Source organism: Canis lupus, chromosome 9 (assembly GCF_003254725.2).
Source record: "Canis lupus dingo isolate Sandy chromosome 9, ASM325472v2, whole genome shotgun sequence".
In the NCBI taxonomy this organism is placed as follows: Eukaryota; Metazoa; Chordata; class Mammalia; order Carnivora; family Canidae; genus Canis; species Canis lupus.
The window spans coordinates 46,944,640-46,968,885 of NC_064251.1; the positions used below are offsets into that span (position 1 = coordinate 46,944,640).

Sequence of the window (24,246 nt, forward strand, 5' to 3'; positions counted from 1 at the left end):
GAAGGAGCTTTGGTAGGGGCCTCTGCTCAGATGTGAGGCTGGCCACACCCTCACCTTGATTCCCGGGAAGGTGACTGCTGAGGAGGCATAGGATCCAATCATCAAGGCAATAAACGTGGAGCGAAGGTCACCAAACATGTTGGGTAGCTGAAAGACAAGAAGCAAGGAAGACCCACTGAGAGGATGGGCAGCAGGCTGGTGGGGAAGGGAGTCCAGGTATTCATAGGCACCATTTCTTATCTGCTCTCCTCCTGTGTCACTGAGGGGCAGGTAATTACAGCTCATTGGAAATTCTCCCTTAGGACCAAGGTTGATAAGGGAGGTGAGATTAATGTGGAACTCGGACTCCAGATGTAAAGACAGAGCTGTTGGATTCCCTGGCTGGTGAGTGTCCCTCCTTCTCTGCTCAGGCACATGCCAGGGACCTTCCTGTCTTTTCAGGGTTACACTGAGATGCCAGGAAGCAAAGTCGGGAGCCTCTGGCATCCCTCAAAGGGAGCAAGACTGTTAAAAATAAGAATCTATTTGGGGATGAGAGTGGCACTGTATAAAAAAAATATCCGCGTCCCAAAGGACCAGATGTCAGCAAAAGCTGCTTTCAGTTCTAAGACAGCAGGCTTCTGGGAGGTGCCAATCAGAATTCTACAGTTCCCTCAGCTGACAGGGGAGCTAGCCTGGGAATCCTGCTTCTGAATTTCCATGTGCAAGGAGGGCTCTCCCTCTTCAGGTGATGGGCACCTGAGAAGACCAATGGCAAGAAAGACTCATTCTCTCTTCCCAGCAAGGTCATGCTCACACCTCATGTCAGCTGATTCAGGGCCCATCTGACACAACTTCAAAGCTAAAACCCCCCTGTGACTCTGCACAAATCCAGGCATAGTAAATGTGACAACATTGTCACAGATTCAAACAGTCAATCTGTAGTTCTCTCTCTAGTCTTCAGAGAGACTGCACTGCCACATTGTGAGGCTCTCCCATCCCATGCCCACAGCGTCCCGGGAAGAGAGGATCACTCCCCGGGTAGAATGCCAACCTGCTGTTCATATGGACCTCATCTATGCTCCCCTCTCCCATTTGCCTGCCATCATACCAGGGTTTTCTTAATCATGGAGCACTACTGCCCACAAGCCCATCCATTGTTGCTGAATGGAGGCAGTCTGAACTTGGCTATTACTGTCCCTCATCATGTCTGCCTGTTTTGCCCATAGTTATCTTAAAAATGAGGAAGGGACATCGCCAAAATGAAAAGCTTTTGTGCTTCAAGGGATGCTACTAAGAAAGTGAAAAGACAATACACAGAAGAGAGAAAATTTTTGCAAATCATACATCTAATATGGAACATCTATATACTACTATAGAAAGAACTCCTGCAACTCAAAATTTAAAAAATAACCTATTTTTTCAAATGGGCAAAATATCTGAACAGATATTTCTCCAAACAAGATATACAAATGGCCAGTGAGCATATGAAAATATACTCGAGGGAAGCCCGGGTGGCTCAGTGGTTTAGCGCCGCCTTCAGCCCAGGGCCTGATCCTGGAATTCCGGGATAGAGTCCCATGTCGGGCTCCCTGCGTTGAACCTGCTTCTCCCTCTGCCTGTGTCTCTGCCCCTCTCTCTCTGTGTCTTTCATGAAAAAATAAAAATAAAATCTTTAAAAAAAAAAGAAAATATACTCGATATCATTAATCACAGGGAAATGCAAATTGAAGCCACAATGAGGTATTACTTCATACCCTCTAGGGTGACTATAATAAAAAAAAATCAGATAGTAACAAAAACTGATGAGATTACACAGGAATCAGAACACTCATTCACGGCTGATGGGAATGTAAGATGGTACATGACCATTTTGGATAACAGTCTGGTCATTCCTCAAACAGTTAAAACACTGAGTTACCATATGACTTACAAAATTCACTCCAAGGTATGTACCCAAGAGAAATGAAAACATACAGACTCACAGAAGCTTGTAGGTAAATGTTTAGGGCAGCGTTCTTTACAATATCAAAAAAGTGCAAACAACCCGAACGTCCATCAATGAATGAATGGATAAACGAAAATGTAGTCTATCTAAATAATGGAATAGTATTTAGCCACAAGAAGAAATAAAGTACTGATACACACTATAATATGGATGAACCTTGAAAACATTATGATAGATGAAAGAAACAAGTCACAAATGACCACATACTGTGTGATTCCGTTTATATGAAATGTCTAGAATGGGCAAATCCATAGAAACAGAGAATAGATCAGTGGTTCCCCAGGGCTGGGGTACAAGAAGCTGGAAATAAATAGGGAGGAAATGCTAATGGGTACAGAGTTTCTATTTGGGTGATATAATTGATTATGGTGATGACTGCACAACTGTGAATATACTGAAAACCACTGAATTGTATACTTTAGGTGAATTGTATGGTATGTCAATTTGTCTCAACATCACTGTTAAAAAATATATGAGTAAGATACTTAAGATGTTTTGGCATCCCAGGATTAAAGAGGAACATGAATAAATCTGTAGTGTATGGCCAATAAGTCATTTTATGACATGGGGCCAGGGTGGCTATCCAGGCTTCCCAAAAATCTCTAGCACAAAAATACCTCTTCTTCCAGCCCTTGCATAGAGTGAACCCTCTGTCCACTCAGGCTTCTCAAACAGGGCCTAAGAGGGAGAAAGAGCATAGAGAAATTCCCCCCAGCCGGAAAGAGAGGAAATGTGACATGCTCATGTGAGCCCAGGGAACACCTAGGTGGGTGATCACTGAAAGTGCCCAATCTTCCTCTTTGCACACCTGCTTCCCAGGTATGCATGCTGCGGTTCAGAGGACTGCCTCAGTTCCTGAGTTCACATATTAGGGCTGCTTGGTGCTGGCTGATCCAGCAAGGCAGCCTCGTAGGGGAGCCATTTCTGGGGTCATATCCACCCCAGGGAGAATCCAAAGATTTGTTCTGCTTATATGAAAGGAGGGAACTGTTCCAATCTGAGATGCCACTCCAGCCAGGGGAAATGAAGGAAGAAAGGGATCAAAGAGGGCTTGGAACCCAACCAGGAGAGCAGCCAGAGGCCAAGTGCCTGGTACAGGAAAGGCTACTTGGTGCAAAGTCAAGCCAGAAAAACACTCTTTGTTGCTGCAGTCACCTTTGGGCACAAAGAGTGTCTCCAAATTTTCAATAGGGCTGGGAACACTCTAAAAGAGCAGACAGCTTGCTAGCTAGCCGTTTTCCTTCTACCTTCTTAAGCTGAAGTTTGTCTTAACCCTAACCTAGGACAGAGGCCACAGAACAATGGACTTGCAGCTAGCATACCACAACCCTGCTTGATCTTCTGGAGTCTTCTCCTCAGAACTAAGATCCAGGACAGGGACGAACAGGAAGCCGGGAAAAGGACACTGACTTCCCATCTGCCCGTGGACAGATGAGGCCCTGGACAAGGACAGGAGCCTTTCAGCTGCCCTCCTTCCTGCCTGGCCTCTCCCTGCCTACAACACTTTTAGCAACACCTAGAAAATTCTCCCCAACATGTTATTTTGGTCAGCAGAGCGATTCCTAGGGGAGTAGAGCCTCAGGTCAAACCATATCACTACACAGCCTTCCCACCAACACCCACAACTTGTATTTTACATTAGGATTATTTTTCCTGGTTAGGAAAGCGATTTGTAAGTCCATTGTAAAACATCTGAAAACAAAGTATACACGAAGAAAGAATTAAAAAAATCACCCTGATATAGCCATGTTACTATTTTGATGTATTTCCCTTTAATCATCTTCCTATAAATACCTGTAACTTTTAAGTAAAACTGGGATCATAAACTACATATTGCTTTACAAAATTTTTCCCTTCTACTTGATATAGTATAAACATTTTCTTTCTTCTTCCTTTAAAATTGTTTTAAGGGCAGCCTGGGTGGCTCAGCAGTTTAGCACCGCTTTCAGCCCAGGGCCTGATCCTGGAGACCCGGGATCGAGTCCCACGTCGGGCTGCCTGTGTGGAGCCTGCTTCTCTCTCTGCCTGTGTCTCTGCCTCTCTTTCTCTCTGTGTCTCTCATGAATACATAAATAAACAAAATCTTTTTTATTTAAGATTTATTTATTCATTCATTCAGAGAGAGCGAAGAGAGAGGCAGAGACACAGGCAGAGGGAGAAGCAGGCTCCACGCAGGAAGCCCGATGTGGGACTCGATCCCGGGTCTCCAGGATCACAACCCAGGCTGCAGGCGGTGCTAAACCGCTGCGCCACCGGGGCTACCCTAAACAAAATCTTTAAAAAAATTTTTTTAAGGTTTTTAATTTTTACTATTACAATTATTTTTCTATTTATTTTTTTAAAGATTTTATTTATTTATTCATGAGAGACAGACAGAGAAGCAGAGACAGAGGCAGAGGGAGAAGTAGACTCCCTGCAGGGAGCCTGATGCAGGACTGGATCCCAGGACCCTGGGATCACGACCTTAGCCAAAGGCAGACGCTCAACCACTGAACCACCCAGGTGCCCCATTATTTTTCTTTTTATTTTTTTTTAAGATTTTATTTATTTATTCATGAGAGACACACAGAGAGAGAGAGAGAAGCAGAGAGAGAAGCAGGCTCCATGCAGGGAGCCCAACGTGGGACTCAACCCTGGGTCCCCGGGATCACACCCTGGGCCAAAGGAGGCGCCAAACCGCTGAGCCACCTGGGCTGCCCCAATTATTTTTCTTTTTAAAAGATTTGTTTATTTTAGATAGAGTGCACACACTAGCAGGGGAAGGAGCAGAGGGAGAGGGACAAGCAGAATCTGCACTAAGCGCAGAGCCCCACATAGGGGATCATGACCTAAGCCAAAATGGAAACTCAGCCACTCAATGGACTGAGCCACCCAGATGCCCTTGTTTTTACTATTTTTTAAGTCATCTCTATACCCAACATGGGGCTCAAACTCACAACCCCGAGGTTAAGAGTGGCATGCTCCACTAACTGAGCCAGCCAGACACCCCTGTAAACGTCTTCTAACTTAGTATTCACCTTCAACATAATTTGTAATGACTGTCTGGTATTTCCTTATCTGGATGGTCTATAATTTATGCAACCATTTCTCTGATGTTGGAACTCAGGTCCTTTTTAATTAACATTCTTAAAGATAAACATATGTGCACATAGCTATTATTCCCTTAAGGTAAATTCCCAAAAGTAGAAGCATTAGGCAAAAGGGAATACACATTTTTAAGTTTTTGTGATATTCCATGCCAAATTGCCTTCCAGAAAGCTTACACCAATTGGTAACTTCCACCAGCAGCAGAGTGTTTATTTCACTGTATCCACTCTTGCATTGTGGGTGATCATTATTTTTAATATTTGCACTTTACCAACATCCTTGTTTTAAAATCCATTTATTTGTGTATACAGATGAAATGTATCAGTGATTGATGATTTGCTTCAAAATAGTCTGGATAGGGATCCCTGGGTGGCGCAGCGGTTTGGCGCCTGCCTTTGGCCCAGGGCGCGATCCTGGAGACCCGGGATCAAATCCCACATCGGGCTCCCGGTGCATGGAGCCTGCTTCTCCCTCTGCCTATGTCTCTGCCTCTCTCTCTCTCTCTGTGACTATCATAAATAAATAAAAATTAAAAAAAAAATTAAAAAAAAATTCAAAATAGTCTGGATAGTGGGTGGAGACAGAAACAAGGCAAGGCTGGTTATGTGTTGATAACTGTTGAAGTTGCAAGAAGGGTACATGGAGCTCATTATATATTCAAACACCATGTTTTTTTTTTTAAAGATTTATTTATTTATGATAGACATAGAGAGAGAGGCAGAGACACAGGAGGAGGGAGAAGTAGGCTCCACGTCAGGAGCCCGACGCAGGACTCGATCCTGGGACTCCAGGACTGCGCCCTGGGCCAAAGGCAGGCGCCAAACCGCTGAGCCACCCAGGGATCCCTAACACCATGTTTATATAAACTTTTCCGGACAGCCCGAGTGGCTCAGCGGCTTAGCGCCACCTTCAGCCCAGGGCCTGATCCTGGACACCCGGGATTGAGTCCCACATCGGGCTTCCTGCATGGAGCCTGCTTCTCCCTCTGCCTGTGTCTCTGCCTCTCTCTCTCTCACGAATAAATAAATAAAATCTTGGGATCCCTGGGTGGCTCAACGGTTTAGTGCCTGCCTTCAGCCCAGGGCCTGATCCTGGAGACCCGGGAGAGTCCCACATCGGGCTTCCTGCATGGAGCCTGCTTCTCCCTCTGCCTGTGTCTCTGCCTCTCTCTCTCTCTCTCTCTCTGTGTGCCTCTCATGAATAAATAAATACAATCTTTATAAATAAATAAATAAATAAATAAATAAATAAATAAATAAATAAATAAAATCTTAAAAAAACAAACTTTTCCATGATTAAAAAAATAAATGGAAAAAATTTACATTTATGGATTACTAACGACTTCGAACATTTTCTACAATTTTTAAAATCAATTCTATTCCTCATCTGTCCATTTTTCCTATCAGGATGTTAATCTTTTTATATTGATTTTTTATAGGCTTTTTAAAAAATATTTTATTTATTTATTCATGAGAGAGAGAGAGAGAGAGAGAGAGAGAGAGAGAGGCGAGACACAGGCAGAGGGAGAAGCAGGCTCCATGCAGGGAGTCTGATGTGGGATTCGATCCCGGGGCTCCAGGATCATGCCCTGGGCTGAAGGCAGGCACTAAACCACTGAGCCACCAAGGGATTCCCACCCCCCCTTTTTTTTTTCTAATATTTTAGGCTCTTAATATATTAAATATAGTCACAGTTTGTCCACATACTGCAGGTATGTTTTCTTAGTTTGTCCTTTAACTTCTTCATAGTTCATGGTGGTTTTTTAACAATACAAGTATTTAATAGGTAGTCAAACTGTGTGTCAGCTTTCAGGGCCTACCTGGCATCTATGTTGGATGAAATCTCTCTGAAAAGAACATCAAGGGTGACCCTGGAAACCCAAAGTATAAACATCCCAGCAAGAGTCAATGTGTGGTCACAAAAGAAGAGCAAGAACAAGAGCAGAGAGGGTTTCCCTAAGGACATTAATTATTTTTAAAATGTTAATAATAATTGTGTGTTATCCTTTAAGCTGCTCCTTCTCTTCCTCCAAAAGCTGTCAAGCCTGCCAGGAGATTTCCCCTACTTGGTGTGCCCAGGAGCAGCTTAATTAGAGAATTTTCCTTATTATTAAATAATAATATATAATAACATGGCATAATTATATTTGTATAACATATAATAACAATAATAGCACTGTCATAACAATAGCAACTATTTTTAATGCCTACTATAGGTATTATCTTAAAAACCCTCAAAATAACCTTATGAGGTAGGTGTGACTTTTTACCCTTGCTTACTGGGTATAAAACTCTAGGATTAAAAAAGTCAAGGGACTCCCCCAAACTTGTAAGAATCAAATTTCTGTACCACTGGGCTACTCTGCCTCTTAGAAACCTTGGTTTGATCCCCAGGGCAATTACCCTCACCTCTCATGCTTCTATTTGTTCCTTATTCAGCATTCAGTCTGCTATCCCCACTAAAGGTTTTCTACATCCCTTCTGACGCTCCGTTTGGACCTATCTGCCCACTCCCTCCCCTTGACCTCTCTACAGTCCAGGGCCGCACCTACGAGTGGACTTGCATTTGCTGTGGACTTTCTCCTGTTTCATCCTCATGTCTGTCTCCTCCTCCCTCCTGCCCTCTACCTCCTGCCTCCCAAGGAACTCATCTGCACAGAGTGGCTACTCAAGCCCTGTGATGGAGTGACTGAGCACTGAGCACTGAGCAGATTGCCCTAGTGTGGACCTCAAGGGCTAGGTGGAGTGGGAAGAACCAGCTCTGCTGCCAAGTAGGAATCGGAGCCAGTGCTACAATGACAGATGATGGGAAAAACACTCGGGCGGGGGCAGTTTCTGGATTCTGCATTCGCAACTGCACTCACAGGTGGGGAGCACAGGCCCCCTCCCCAGGCTCTGGGTGATTTTCACAGCCACGCCTGCCGCCTCTGCAAGGGCCAAGATGGCCAAGACGGCCAGAGCTGGAAGAGGCTCGCAGGGCAGAACCCGGCCTCCAAGCCGGCCGGCCTTGCTCACTCGGGGATACCAGTGGTGACTCATTCTCAGCCCCTTGGCTGCACTGTAAACAGGCCCTGGCTGTGTGACCTTCCCAGAGGGGAAAACAGCAGCTGCAGGCAGCCCCTCCCCCGGAGCTCTGGCCACAGATCACAGCTACTGGACAAGAGAACCTGGAGGCCTAGGCTCCAGAAAATGGTGAGGACAGGCTAGCCTCCCTGGAGGACCCTCTCTAAGATGCTTCTCTACTTAGGGGTCCCCAAGACAGGCCTTGGCTGGCAGGCAGGGACAGAAGGGCTACCACGCAGCCCCTCGCACTGACTTCTCAAATCAGGATCTCCCAAGCCCACCAGCTGGGGGCACACCCTGGCTCTCAGGAAAAAGCCACGGGGCCCCTTCCAAAGGTGAAACTTGGTCCAAAGATGGCTGGCATACACACCCAGAGCTCTGTACAAACTGTATAGGCCAGGATCCAGGTACCAGTCTGGACAAGCAGACTCAGCAAAGCTGGGCTATTTCCTAACCCCAAACAACTGGGCAGCTCCAAGCACACATTGCCAGGAAAAGGTCCTTGTGGTCACCTTTCCGCTTCACTGCTGTTGGGGTGGGGAGGAGGGACTCCACTCCCGAAACCACTTCGTTTGCCTTCCCAGCCAGGTCCAGCCCTGCTGATGCCTCCACTACACTTTCTGTTCACCCATGAATGTGTCACATGGTGAAGCAAATTCACAAGGCAGAACCTTTTCGATGGGTGAATTATTCCCGGGTCAATGGCGATCAGCTGGCATTTTGGGTTCTCAAGGCCCAGGAGAGAAACCAAAAGACAGAACTGGCTCCGGGCATTGGGAATCCTGCTCACCTGGCACCTAGGCTCCCAGAGAGCTAGTTGGGGTGCTGTGGAGATTTTCTCCTGGTTGTAGAAAAGGGTCAGTCAAGCAGAAATGCCAAATTCCCATCCCCTCCAGGGGCATGTGCTTCATACTACTGTACCCTCATTTGCTTCCTTCACATCTTCTCAGTATTTGAAGAGGGATAGTTATTCTGTTCTCATCAAACTCTGGTCTGAACTCCGATGGGATCATTTCTTCCTCAGATTTAAAGTCAGACTTCAATGAGTCAAATAGGAAAAGCCCACTGAGAGATATTTCATTAAGGACCCTGACAACATTTTGTAACCACTTCTCCAGGAGGTTTCCAGCTCAGAACTCCCTGTCCCGCCCACACAAATGGGGGGCAGAGTAATGAACTGGAAAAGATACGTCCACAATGTTGGCTGCATCTGCTCCCATCTCTAAGCAACCCCAGGCCCTGGATTGCAGGGTGGCGGCCCAAAGACGCCGCCTCAGCCGCAGGCAAGTGTTTGCACTCCAGCCAATGAAGTGAGTTAAACGGTTGTACAAATGTTAGACATTAGGCAAACAGACCAAAGTGTGCTGTCCAGATGTCCAGTGGGGAGGCTGAGGCTCTGCATCTCAGGAAGTACTCTGTTCCCATGATGACCTGCCACCCTCCTCTGCTGAGGCTGTCGCACTGCCCACTTCAGACCCTCTGCTGCAGAGACCTGGGAAAGCCAGTCCAACCATCAGGCAGCCCACCTGGCATGGGATCTAGTCTTGCTCCTCTGAGCGTCCACTCTAGAGGGAAGGATCACCCACGAGTACAGATCTCTCAGGCTCTGTTGACCATCTCGCCCTGGCTTGTATGGAATAGGCATTTTGCCAACCTGTGTCCCCCCTCTCCACCAATGGGGTGACAGCTCATAGCCCTGGTCACTTTTATTTATACCACAGCCCACGCAATACAAAACTCCTTAGAACTCAGCAAGTCCCCAAATTAAGGTTTCCACGGCAATACATTCCCTCAAATTCCCAGGTTATCAGAGTGATTGTCCAAGGCCCCAATGAAGTTGTAGATTTGATTTAGGAAGCTCCTAATTGCAACCCTGAAGATTTCTTTGTCCCCCAAATTAGAACATGGGTGGGAGACACAAACAGAAAGTGCCATTGTGCTGCTAGTTCCATGTCTTTGGGAGCTGATCCTGACAGTTCTGCTTTTTAAAGGCCTGGTCTGTCAGAACGAGATTCAGCTCTACTCAGCAGAAGCCTCGGCCAGCCCTAAAACATTGCCCAAGAACTCCAGCTCCGTCCTTACTGACCTGCTTCTCATTCCCCTTTTAGGGTCTATTCTAGAAAGGAGAACCATGAGAGCCCTCATCTGAGACCGCGTGGGAGATAGCCCACTAAGATCCCTCAGGCAGTAGTGGAGGAGGAAATGACTTAAAAAGGGCTTAGGGGGGGATCCCTGGATGGCTTAGTGGTTTAGTGCCTGCCTTTGGCCCGGGGTGTGGTCCTGGAGTCCTGGGATCGAGTCCTGCATGGGGCTCCCTGCATGGAACCTGCTTCTCCCTCTGCTTGTGTCTCCGCCTCTCTCTCTCTTTCTCTGTCTCTCGTGAATAAATATTTAAAAAGGTGGGGGGCAGCCCGGGTGGCTCAGAGGTTTAGCACTGCCTTTGGCCCAGGGCATGATCCTGGAGACCCGGGATCAAGTCCCATGTCAGGCTCCCTGCATGGAGCCTGCTCCTCCCTCTGCCTATGTCTCTGCTTCTCTCTCTGAGTATGTCTCTCATGAATAAATAAAATCTTAAAAAAATAAAAAATAAAAAAGGGGGGGCTTAGGGAGTTGGCTCATGTATATGGAAGGGGAGTCAGCAGAATGGGGGGTGAGGGGGTGAGGGGGTGGGTGTCAGCCCCCACACCTCTGACAGGGAAGAATAACTGAGCAGTTTCTTGGTGCCTCTGGACCAAAGGTTGTAAAGCACCAGATAACATATATTTTAGGTTTTGTAGGCCATATAGTCTCTGTACAACTACCTCACTTTCCCCTATAGCACAAAGGCAGCCACAAACAATAACAGTGAGCATAGCAATGTTCCAATAAAATTGTTTAAATGGGGCACCTGGGTGGCTCAGTGGGCTAAGCATTTGCCTTCGAATCAGGTCATGATCCTGGAGTCCTGGGATCCAGCCTCATGTCAGGGTCCCTGTTCGGCGGATAGTCTGTTTGTTCCTCCCTCTCTACCGCTCTCCCCTGCTCATACTTTCTCTCTTTCTCTCAAATTGATGGATAAAATTTAAAAAAAGAAAACCCACAAAAAACAAAACTTTGTTTACAATCCACACCTCCCATTGTAGAGGCTGCTTTTAGGCAGCAGGTGTGAGCACTCAGAAGCTGTGTGAGGTAGAAAGGCCACAGTGACCACCAAGGTGAGTGCAAACAGAGCCATTAGGTGACTCCCCTCAAAATAGTTGCAAACCCTAGCTGACCAATGGGCAACGTACAACCGGGCATATGTACCAACAAAGGAAAATTATATGCGTTCCCATACCTCTTCAGGCCCTACCTTAACTACAGCCCCCCAGCTCTACCTCCTGGCAGACAGTCTCTCTCTTGCCGTCCTATACACTGCTCTCTTGTGGTATATTCAATAAACTTCTATTTCCTTTGTTCTGCCGTGGGTGAATTCTTTCATGGCGAGTGCCTCCACTCAGTCTGGGTTGCCCCACAGCTACCAGTGGTCTAGATTTAGCCCTGGGGGCAGCAGTTTGTTAACCCCTGCTCTAGGGATCCCTGGGTGGCTCAGCGGTTGAGCCTTTGGCCCAGGGCCTGATCCTGGAGACCCAGGATCGAGTCCCATGTCGGGCTTCCTGCATGGAGCCTGCTTTTCCCTCTGCCTGTGTCTCTGCTCTCTCTCTCTCTCTCTCTCTCTCTCTCTCTCTCTGTGTCTCTCATGAATGAATAAATAAAATCTAAAAAAAAAAAAAAAACCAAAAACCAGATCTCTGCTTTAGTTAACAATCAAATGGGGGATCCCTGGGTGGCGCAGCGGTTTGGCGCCTGCCTTTGGCCCTGGGCGCGATCCTGGAGACCCGGGATCGAGTCCCACGTCGGGCTCCCGGTCCATGGAGCCTGCTTCTCCCTCTGCCTATGTCTCTGCCTCTCTCTCTCTGTGTGTGTGTGACTATCATAAATAAATAAATAAAATAATAATTAAAAAAAAATAAAAAAAACTTTAAATAAAAAACAAAACAAAACAATCAAATGGTTTTCTTGCCTGGTCACCATGTATCCCGCGTACCTCTGACCTCCCAGTGGGCCAGTGAAGAGCAAATGCCAGTGCTTCTGCTGCAGTGTTTTTGACCTTCACACAGACCTACTAAAGGTTGATGAAAGAAACAGACCCTTCTGCAGAAAAATGCACCTGTACACACACACACACACACACACAATTTGTTTGCATATAATCTCAAGGGATGTACAGCCCTCCTTAAGCTTATTCGTTATCACCCAGAGGCCTAAAAACCCTACGGTAAGATCCCTTGCTCACTCAGAAAGAGCTAATTATTTTTTATATCTATGAAAGAGCTCTTACAAAACACTTAAAAAAAAAGATAAACAAACCTGTAGAAAAAGATACAAATCACACAAAGAAATAATTCACAGAATACAAATGACCACAAAAAAGAGGTGGAAAAATGCTCCCACAAACAAAGAAAAACTTTTTAAAATCATGGTATATCATTTTCACCAGATCAGACTGGCTAATTTTGAAAGGACTAACAACAGCATATGGGAAAGGAGTGTGGAGAAAGGGCCAGTTTTATTCACAGTATAGGATAGAACCTGTGGGGAAAGGCCAGCAATCCCACTTCCAGGAATTTATTTTACAAAAAGGTACAGGAGTGTTCACTCCAGCATCATCAGAAAGACTGGAAAGCAACCCAAGTGCCCATCAGCAGGAACTGGTTAAATAAATTATGGTGTATCTATGGTATAGAACAAGATAAAACTATTTCATAATGTAGAGTTCTTGAGTTTAAAATAATAAGGTAGATTTCCAAGTACTAGCAGAAAAACATGTGAAAGAGTTAAGTGAAAAAAGACAAGCTGTAACAGCCTTTTTAAAGAAAAATAAAGAAGAACATTGATATATGTAGATTTTTTTTTTAAATACTGAAGAGATATATTCTAAAGTGATAAAGGTGTGCTTACAGAATTTTATGGTCCATATTCCTGATATATTGATTTTAAAAATAAAAACATTTTTGGGACAAATGGGTAGCTCAGTGGTTGGCTCAGGTCGTGATCCCAGGGTCCTGGGATCGAGTCCTGCTTCAGCCTCCCCACAGAGAGCCTGCTTCTCCCTCTGCTTATGTCTCTGCTCCTCTCTCTGGGTCTCTCATGAATAAATGAATATAAAAAATATAAACAAACAAACAAACAAACAAATATTTTTGTTTATGATCACAAAAATCCAGAAAATAAATCCTTTATAAGCCTATTAGCCTCCCCTAAATGTTACCTGATAACAAGTATAAGCTCATTTTAAGGGGAATCTGGGTGGCTCAGTGGTTGAGCTTCTGCCATCGGCTCAGGGCATGATCCCGAGGTCCTGGGATCGAGTCCCGCATTGGGCTCCCCACAGGGAGACTGCTTCTCCCTCTGCCTGTGTCTCTGCCTCTCTCTCTGTGTGTCTCATGAATAAATAAATAAAATATTTTTTAAAAACTCATTTTATTTTTACTTATTTATTCAGATTTTATTTACTTATTGGAGAGAGAGAGAGTGAGGGAGAGGAAGAAGTAGACTCACCGCTGAGCAGGGAGCCTGATGCAGGGCTTGATCCCAGGACCCCGAGATCATGACCGGAGTCAAAGGCAGACGCTCAACCAACTGAGCCACCCAGGTACCCCTATAACTTCATTTTAAAAGCTTTCTTTCGGGGATCCCTGGGTGGCACAGTGGTTTAGCGCCTGCCTTTGGCCCAGGGCACGATCCTGGAGACCCGGGATCGAATCCCACGTCGGGCTCCCGGTGCATGGAGCCTGCTTCTCCCTCTGCCTATGTCTCTGCCTCTCTCTCTCTCTCTCTCTCTGTGACTATCATAAATAAAAAAATAAAAAAGCTTTCTTTCCTTTTTTCTTAAGTACTCTCTAAATCCAACATGGGGCTTGAACTCACAATCAGAGATCAACAGTCACAAGCTCTACCAGTCAGGTGCCCCTAAAGGCTTTTTCTTTCTTTCTTTCTTTTTTTTTTTTAAAGATTGTTTGAGTGAGTGTGTACATGCATATGCTCACGTGAGCAGGAGGGGGGGCAGAGGGAGAGACAGATTCCTGCTCACAACAGCTGGGAAGTGGGAGGCTCGATCCCAGGACCCTGAGATCATGACCTGAGCTGAAATCAAGTGTCAGACGCTCGGGGAGCCTGGGTGGCTCAGTGGTTGAGTGTCTGCCTTCAGCTCAGGTCCTGATCCTGGAGTCCTGGGATTGAGTGCCGAATGGGGCTCCCCACAGAGAGCCTGCTTCTCCCTCTGCCTGTGTCTCTGCCTCTCTCTCTGTGTCTCTCATGAATAAATAAATAAAATCTTAAAAAAGAAAAAAAAGGGCAGCCCCGGTGGCGCAGCGGTTTGGCGCCGACTGCAGCCTGGGGGTGTGATCCTGGAGACCTGGGATTGAGTCCCGCATCGGGCTCCCTGCATGGAGCCTGCTTCTCCCTCTGCCTCTCTCTCTCTCTCTCTCTCTCTCTGTCTATATGAATAAATAAATAAAAATCTAAAAAAAAAAAAAAAAAAAAAAAGATCCTCGAATACTTTAAAAAAAAAAAAAGTTGAACGTTCAATGGACTGAGCCACCCAGGCACACCCACAGACATTCTTAAAGGTAATTCACGGTATAGTGGTTTTTATCCATTTGTCTTATGCTTTATTACAATAAAGCATCATTCTGCATCATAGAGCATAAATTCCTGACATTTTTTATCCCAAAATTCAGAACTGCCACAACATAGGCACAATGTGACTAAAAAATGGGGATGGGCACTTGGGTGGCTCAGTGGTTGAGCATCTGCCTTTGGCTCAGGTCATGATCCTCAGGTCCTGGGATCAAGTCCCGCATCAGGCTCCCTCACACAGAGGCTGCTTCTCCCTCTGCCTATGTCTCTGCCTCTTTCTCTATGTCTCTCATGAATAAATAAATAAAATCTTTTTTAAAAATGGGGATGATGCCAGGTTTTTAATTTTCATTTTGATGAAAGTTGGTCATTTTCATGCTGTCAAAGAACAAATAAAGCCATGACTTTTGTTTCACAATTTATATAACTTAGTAGGATTTGTGTACTTTGGATAGTTGTAAAATATTTCTTACAGTTTCAACATCTGTTTTCTCCTGGGAATTTGAGAGGGAGGGGAATACAACCATTTAAAAGAAAATCTACTTGGTTAAAAAAATAGAAATAAAGAAACACAAAAAGTACAAAGTAAATCTCCCTCATATCACAGAGGGCAAAGCAATCATAGTTCCCAGAATCTGTGTTTACTCACATCTGTGTGTCACCCACACCTGCACATCACCTACACCCCAAGGATACCACATACACAGCCCATGCTGTGCCTTTCTCACCTAACACAGATTTCCCTGAACTCTCCATTTTTGCAGGCCTCCATCAGACAGTGATCCCTCTCCCCTAGGACAAAGTTAACCAAGCAAGGCATAGGAAGGGTGAACAGAAGAGGCACTAGGTCTGGCCGGGCCTGGCCATGGGCTCACAGCCTTCAGGCAAAGGGTCATGGAGATGCCAGAACCTCTTGGCATCTTGGAGCTCCTTCCCAGAAGACCAACAGCCCAAAGGCTCCCTCAGAGCTGAACGAGGGGCCCCTTAACAGCAGGACTCCTGAGTCATTAGTGGGAAGGGAAATCAGAAACCAGAGTGCCCTGCAAATGGCAATGGCAGGTACTGTGTCATAAAAAGCTTTTCACAGGGAAACTGAGGCAAGCCAAACAGAAATCTCTCTGAAGACCATAGCATTCTCACTTTTTTCCCATTGGCCAGCTCTGAAGGGCCAGCCTGCAGAGAGCTCCCTTCTTCATCCTAGGGAAGACATTTTTGGCCTTCTCTTTCTTTCTTTCAACCTGGATCTTCCTACAACCTCTCTCACCTCAAAAAGCAGCACATTCTGGAGGCACTCAAGCATCCCAAGAAAACATCTCCCTCCTCAGGGTGGCTCTCTGTACCCTGGCATTTAGAAAACTGAGAAGAGAGGCAGCCATACACTCCCCTGAGTTCTGCATTCCATTCTGGACAAAGGCAATGGTTTGGGTGGGGCGATTCTAAGGGAGGGTTGGTTTTAGGTTGCACTGTTAGCCAGAGCTACTGCAGAAAATCAGAGAAAAGAAAAGTGGGTGGCAGCTTTTTTCTCTATGCTCCTGTCTTCCCTGGGCACATGGCTAGTGAGCTGGCTTCCTCAGCACCTAAGCCAAGGTCAGCAGGCAGGGGATGGGCCTGCTCTGAGATCCATGCTCTGCTGCCTTCAGGCCTACCTACAGAACCTCCCCGGCCCAGGAGGCCATGACTGGCTTTGCTGTCAGGCCACTTCATCACCTGCAGCCCTCTCCTGCTTGGGATGTCCAGGCATAGGCAGGTAGATGGAAGCCAAAGAAAGCTGCCTCAAATTCGCCAAAAGATGACTGAATGAGAGATCTTTAACAAATCAATACTTACTGTTAATGAGGTGAAAGTCATGCACATCCCACCAAAGCCATTCAGGGCCAGGGAAACGAAGATGAGCACAGAAAGAGCTGGAAGGAAACAGAAGGTTCACAATCAGGGAACCACAGCAGAGCTCCAGGGAGGCGAGGGCCTGGCCTAGTACCTCGCAGGGAGCAAGCAGAATGGATGACATGCCATCTGGGGTTAGTGACAGATACCTGAAGAGCTGAAACAGCCTCTTCCTCACCACCCTCTTCTCCCCTATTTTACAGAGCTTGGACTCTGCATCCCCATCCTCCTTTCTCCACTAACCTCAGCAGCAGGCCAGAGGCCTAAAGAAGCTGCTTCACTGAAACCAAAAATACAGGTGCTCAGAAATTAGTGGATGGGCCTGGCTAAGATTCTGGCAAAACTCAAGTTCTATTATGGTGTTTGTTCTGCAAGTCCTTGAAGCAACAGCTCCACCTGAATGGCGTTGGGGACCAGCTGGATTCCAAATCACTTTTTTTTTTTTAAAGTAGGCTCTTGGGTAGCCCTGAACCCACTGGCTCAGTGGTTTAGCGCTACCTTCACTCCAGGGTGTGATCCTGGAGACCTGGGATGGAGTTCCACATTGGGCTCCCTGCATGGAGTCTGCTTTTCCTTCTGCCTGTGTGTCTGCCTCTCTGTCTCTCTGTGTCTCTCATGAGCAAATAAATAAAATCTAAATAAATAAATAAAAATAAATAAATAAATAAATAAATAAATAAATAAATAAAGTAGGCTCTATGCCTGATGTGGGACTCGAACTCCCAACCCAAGATCAAGGGTCATATGCTCTTCCAACTGAGCCAGCCAGGTGCCCCAGCTTCTAAGCTATCTGTATAGTGCTGGCCTGGGCTGCCTCCGAGGACTTAACTCCCAACTTCTGCACAGCCCCTCAGCTGGTCTGGTTCTTAGAACTCATCTCAAGTTGGCATCAATGAAGCCATAGAGAACTGGCCTGACTTGGTGATGAGATGGCAGTATTGTACATTCTAGGAGCTTCTCTCAGACATCTGTCTAGGGTGATTGCTCTCTTACCCAGCCACCCATTTAAGGTAAGTAGCTGAGTGAAGGCTAACAGGCATCCCTTCTAACTTAAGCAGTGAGCACCAGGATTGGCATGGCTTTCTAGAGCAGGTGGGCGAGGAAACCCCTCTGGGTACTTTCTCCCCAGCCTCTGACAAAAGAGTAGAGGAAAAGCATACTCACAGTTTGGGTTACTTGCTCCATATGCAATCAGCAAACAGGAGACAGCAAAACAGGCACTAAAAACAAACAGAAATAGTACATTATTTATTATTATTGTTATTGTTTATAGTGTTCTTTGGAAGTATTTACTATGGGTCAGATCCTTTCAGAAAATATACATTCTTTTAATTTAATAATTTTAAGGAGTATAATTGGCTCTGTTTTACTGATGAATAAAATAAAACAAAACAAAGAAAGAAAAAATCTACCTTCTCAAAAGTATCATAGCTAGTTGGTGTCTAAGAATTCAAGGCCCAAAGGCAGATGTGATAAACACCATGTTGCATCATCCTCTCCCATCCACAGACTGGAAAAGCTACGGTTCTGAAGTGAGAGGGTACAATCTATTACCCAGGTTCCTATGTCCACTCTGCCAGGGGAGCAACAGAAGCCCACTGAGCATGAGGGAGAGGAATGGCAGCTTCTGAATCCTCACTGCTTAGCTCTGTCCTAGGGACAAGGGCCTCTTTTTTTATTTTATTTTATTTTATTTTATTTATTCATAAGAGAGAGAAAGGTGGGGGGGGGGAGAGAGAGAGAGAGAGAGAGAGAGGCAGAGACACAGGCAGAGGGAGAAGCAGGCTCCATGCAGGAAGCCTGACGTGGGACTCGATCCCGGGACTCCAGGATCAGGCCCTGGGCTGAAGGCAGCACTAAACCGCTGAGCCACCTGGGCTGCCCGACAAGGGCTTCTTAAGTTCCAAAGAATGAATGAGATTGATCCCCTCATCCATTCCCTTCATGGTCTCGGGTCTCACCCATTGCAAACCCCTGCCCTGCAGATGATCATTCTCAGTGTGGTTGCTCTGGGGAAGACTGTGGCCTAAAAGGAACTGCCACTTGCTGGACTGACTCTGAGTCTGGCAGCCTAGAGCCTGATAGACCAGGGACACATACTTCAGAAATGCACAAGATGATCCATTGGAGTGCTAGGAGTAGCAGAAATAGTAGGACTTCTATTTTATAATTTTTAATCTTTAATTGACATTTTTTGTTCATGCATTATAAAGCACATAGAACATTAAGACTGGCACACACATATGTAATTGACAATTCTGTGCTTGCATGTGCTTGCATGACAATTCTGTGCTTGTATTCAAACTTTTTTTTCTGATGGAGGCATAAGGTCAAAGAGACTGTGGAGACCAGTATTCTTAATGACAAGCAACTGCAAGTCTTCCCAGGCAGGCTTGGGGCCCTGAACCTTTTTTATGCAGTACTGGCACACTGCAAGGATCACAGTAACTACTGGCTTGGGGGCAGAATGGATGGGAACCCCATTCCAGGTGGGCATATAGAGAGCTCCACAGTGCACCTGCTAGCGGGGACCAGGCTTCCCTACAGTAAGGATCTCAGCCCAGGAGCCATCTGCCCACTCCCGACCCCTGCACTGACCTGCCCAGCAGCCTGAGTTTCCTTGGGCCGTATTTGTCCATGACGATGCCTAGAGGCAGGGTGATGGCACTAAGCAGGAAGGAGCCTACGGTGAAGGCCAAGTTTAGCATCTCATCCTGGGCCTTGCAGCTGAGCCAGCCATTCATCAAGCTCATCTCCTCGTGCTCCGGCTCGGCTGTGCCCCCAACTGTGCCGTTGCTGACCATCTCTGGGTGTAGAGAGGGAGGGAAACTTGGTCACAGGGTTGAGGCAGGGATTTCCAAAGATCAGAGGAGCAGATGTATATTCAGACCCCACTGGAAATGTCAGGGCTGGTTGTGGCTACCCCAAGCAGGCTTGGCTGTCCATCTGGCTCAAGCCCCTTGGAGCAATAACGTAGAGGCTCTTGTCTTTGGTTGGGAGTTCGCAAACCCTCTGGAAAATCCAGTAAAGGAAGCTATGCTCCTCCTCAGAAGACGCACACAAAGGCTTGCCCACAGTTTCAGGGGTTTCACGTGTCCCTTGAAGCAGGCATGAGCCCCAGGTTGGGATTCCCATTCTAGAGTAACACACCTGAGTAGGCCTCAGGCCCCAGGCTGGCCAAAAACTTCTCAGCAGCTCTGGCATGGAAACAGACTGTAGCCAGTCTATCAGTGCTCAATCCTAGACCACCTGGGAAGGACAAGCTGCTGGTGTCCCAGCAATGCCCTGGTTCTCCTCGGTCCATGAAGGGGAATCGTGAGCAGGCCTCCTGTACTGCTAAGTATGGGAATCTGCCACCTTCGCCCTGCTTATTTTCACAGCATCAACCACCACAGATAATGTGCCATGGAACCCCTTGGAGAAGTTTTTTAAAAATAGTCTCAAGTCGGGCAGCCCCGGGGGCGCAGCGGTTTAGCGCCGCCTGCAGCCCAGGGTTTGATCCTGTGGACCCTGGATTGAATCCCACATCAGGCTCCCTGCATGGAGCTTGCTTCTCCCTCTGCCTGTGCCTCTGCCCCTCTATCTCTCTGTGTGTGTGTCTATGAATAAATAAATAAAATCTAAAAAAAAAAAAAAAATAGTCTCAAGTCATTTGCTTTCACTTGTTGAGGTCCATGATTTGTATTTTTCTGGCTGGGGTCAAGTGCTGCTGTCCCATCTGGCCACACCTGTGCTGCCTGCAATCTCAGCTCTAATCACCCCTCCAAAGTCCACCGGCACCAAGACAACAAAAAAAGCAGCTGAAGGCGGGAGGGTGGAGCACAAGGCCGGAAGTTTGGCAGAGGAAGCCTCTCCTCTCCTGCACTGCTAGTTAGAGATGCTGACTAATCCTACAAGAGAAGCAGCCTCTGATTAGATGCGAGGTCACACTGGGAGAGTCAAGGAAACACCTCTTTCCTGATAACTGCCTGCCTCCTGATTGCGGCCCTCTGGCGCCAAGGCTGTAAAGCTGAAGTCTGCAAAGGCCTGCCCAGGCTTCTCAGGGCTGCCCCAAGGTCATGGAAAAGGATGCACTTAGGGTGAATCATGCTATATGCCAACCTCTCACCAACCAGCCCTGCTGGGGGCACATGGATTGAGGGTGAGGTGCTAGAACCTGGCCCCTGGGTTCCAATTTTGGTTCCTCTACTTTCTCCTCATATAACTCTGGAGAAATGACTTAAATCTCTATCTAAGTTTCCTCATCTGTAAAATGGCAAAATACAGTAGTAGTATCTACCTACTAGAGTCTGGTGGAAGATAAAGGAGAAAATCCAGACAACATGTTAAAGCACATGCAGACATAAAAAGTGCTCAATAAACAACAACTAGAAGTTACTATCACTATTTTTTTTTTTTTGTTACTATCACTATTACTAAATTATGGGAAGCTTAGGATGGTGCAACTGGCTGGCAGCAGAGTTGGATAGGAACTGGGTGCAGGGTTCTACAACTATGTGCTAGTGTAGCATGACTTTGCATCCAGACTCCCATTGGGCTGGGGGCCTGCATGAGCCCCAGGTGTACTCACTAGGTCCTGGTGTACAGTAGATGTTTACTGAATGAAGGAAGACAATGGAGTCAGAGCATGATGGCCAAGAAGACACAGAGAAAAGAAAGGAAGTAGGATGTATGGCGCCAAGGTGAAGATAGAGGGGATTTAAGCAGATAAAAGGCACAATGTCAACCTCCTGAAGTCACAGAAACAAAACCTCACAAGCCAGATTCTCTCCCACCCCCAAACCCTGCCACTTTGTTTCCTAAAAGAGGCCCCGCTACCCTGACAGCCAAAACACATGACAAATAGGATCATCTGAGTCCATTAGCATCCAGGTAAGAACCACCACACACACTGCCTCAGCTGGTGGGCCTGAGCTGCTTATTCACTGTGGGTAGCTTCTGCAAAGGTGGAGCTGCCTCTCTGGCCCGCATGACCTGCCACAACAGGAACTAGGGGACAGGTCTCCACATGGCCACGGCCATCTCCAGGTTTGTGTGCAGACACAAGCAAAACTACCCAGGTATCACAGTGTGGACAGGGGAAGAAGACACCTCAGGGTCTGGGATCACTGGCCTGTGAACCCAGACTGTGGCCACACAGGGCCTGGAGCCCACGATTGCATTAAAGAACACAAAAGAACTTGAACAGCTGACAGCATTGTCACTGAATAGAGGCTAGAGGGTACCCGCTCCCAGTCTCCCCAGAGCTGGACCTCTAAATCCACAACTGTACTCACCACAAGGGAGAAGACAGATCCCGAGGCAATGCACTCAAGGCAGTCTCTCTGATTTGCTGTAACTGGGGGTGGCAATGGAAAGATCCTGAATTGTTTAGATGTAAGTAGACAGGGGAGCTCATGAGGAGAGAGGCGGGAGTGGAGGGAAGGAAGGGTTATCTGTCTCCCGTCCTTCATTCCAAAGAGCCACTAAACACAGAAGCAGAGACTCCTATCCTCTGGGCCACCAGCTTTCTCTCCTTTAAAAACAATCCCTGCCAATCCCTGCCAAAAACAGGCCTGCCTTAGCCCTCTGCCCTCCTGCCTCTAGGCAGTGATGTCCAGCAACAGATAAGTCTGGGGTAGGGGTCTCAGTGGCCTTTCTCGTCTTCCAGTGAAGCAATGCAATATCCCTTGCCCATGTAGGGGACCAAATCTTCAGTGATCCCAGCTGTGTTGGCAGTAAACAGCTCACATGAATAATCCCAGACCCAGCAGATGCCCAAATACAGCCGTACCCAGGCTATTCCTCTCCCTCTGCTCCCACCTGGGCCACTGCGGGCCAGGAGAGACACAAACAGATAAGCACCAGGAAGTGTCAAGCCTCGGGGTATCCCTCTGCTCCCAGCCCAGAGCGCAGGCCTCATCCAGGTGCAGCCTGTTGTGTATTTCACCTGCACCTGTTTATCAAACAGATGCCTCCTCAGTGGGCGGCCAGTGTGGCGTGGCCGGGCCCAGCTGGGGAAGGTGAACCAAGAGGACAGGCAAGGAATTGGTACCGCCAGAGTGTGCTGAGTCGTTGTGAGGCTGCTGGGGCCGGGGCCAGGAAGAAAGAACAATGCTGGTGCTGTTCAACCCTCCTCACAGAAGACTCACATGTAATCTGTGCAGTGAAAGTAGGGGACAAAAGGGGGTGCTATGACCCTGCTCAGTCTCCCCTAACATCTCTGCGCCAAAGAGGGGGCTCCCTCTACCCCAGAAAAACAAAGGGAAAGGGAGCCCAACAGCTGGCCACATGATGCTTAAGGGAGCAAGGGGCACCGGCCTGGAGGCTCCTCCAAATTCCTGAGCAGCCCTCTTCTCTGCCCGACTGCTTACTGAGTCCCTCCCCAACCCACCTAGGATGCAGGCCCCCAGACCTCCCTGCTGATGATGGTCCCTGCCCCAGGATCTCCTGTCTCTTTCCCAAATCCTTAGTCTATCCGGCAACAGGAAGCAGCATCTCAGTCCAACAGGGGGATGTAGGTGAGAGGTCAGCCTCAGACACAGCAAACAAAAGGCAGGACACAGTCAGTTGGAGGGCCTCCTGGGTAGGCCAGGGCCTAGCCCCCAGCTGTGGCTGCAGAGTGCCTGTGTGTGCCGGCCACTGTACTCCGTGGTATTCGATCCATGTCACTTAGTGCTTTCTCACCACCAACACACACACTCCACACCAGGACACCAGGAGCTTTGGAGCAGCCAAGCTGTTTGCCCAACATCTCACAGACAGTACATTATGGAGAAGCTAGACTTGAATCCAGGCTGCTTTTAACCTGTAGGCTGTGCAGATGCTGAACTACCTAGGTTAGAGGCTTTCAAGAGAACGTGCTGAGGGAATGGAAACAGCGCGAGGCTGTCACAGAGTCAGGGGTTGTGCTAGGCAGCCCTTAATGACATCCAGTGGGAATGAGACTGCCCTCAACATCCTCCTTGAAAGTCAACCCAAGCTGGACAGAACCTTAATGCAACACCACGAAGGCCAGCGGATGTTGGGGAGGGAAATAGGGTCATGAAATGGGAAGAAGAAAGGTAGGGCTGGTAGGAAGTGCTGAGGGCGCCAGCTCCTCTCTGTGACACATTGTGAGGCCGTGGGCACCAGACCTTCTTACTCGTTGCTAGGGAATTTTTTTTTTTTCTTTAATCCAAAATAAACTGGGGGGAGAGGGAGAGTAGAGGGAGTGGAAACAGTCACATTCACAACCATACAAGTAAAAGGGTGGGTTTTCAAAAGCCATCAAAAGCCAGCAGCCTTTGGGTGAGAAGACCACTAAAAGATAGCCTCCAAGCAGCCGGGACTATCTCCTGTCAACATCTGCAGCCTCGGCCCACCTGCTGGAGACCAGGCGTGGCTCTGCCTCCCGGCCCTATGGCAGCCCCCTCTGCCCTCTCTGGGCCCAAGGGACCAGCTTCCTGCTTTGTTTCATGAGGGGTACAACTCCCCTGCCACCACAGGCAGAGAGACTGCAGCAGTCAAGAGCACAGAACTCAGGTCTGCCTTGGTGACCACGGATGAGCAGACTGTGACTTCCTCAGGTGGAGACCACAACTCCCA

General features: G+C 47.4%; 1 protein-coding gene across 5 annotated transcripts in view; it reads right to left on the reverse strand.

The window, feature by feature from the left end:
• The window catches only part of SLC43A2 (solute carrier family 43 member 2), a 45,387-nt gene that overhangs the window by 15,955 nt on the left and 5,186 nt on the right, over positions 1–24,246 (reverse strand). For 3 of the 5 annotated variants that reach the window (XM_049114271.1, XM_049114272.1, XM_049114270.1), the window contains exons 3-5: positions 17,845–17,900; positions 16,624–16,700; positions 55–147 (exon numbers count right to left, since the gene is read on the reverse strand). In XM_049114271.1, coding sequence (XP_048970228.1) covers positions 55–147; positions 16,624–16,700; positions 17,845–17,900 — 226 coding nt within the window. Of the gene's footprint in view, positions 1–54; positions 148–16,623; positions 16,701–17,844; positions 17,901–19,278; positions 19,487–24,246 lie in introns of all 5 variants that reach the window. The other 2 variants (XM_035721432.2, XM_035721433.2) reach the window with 1 other exon arrangement.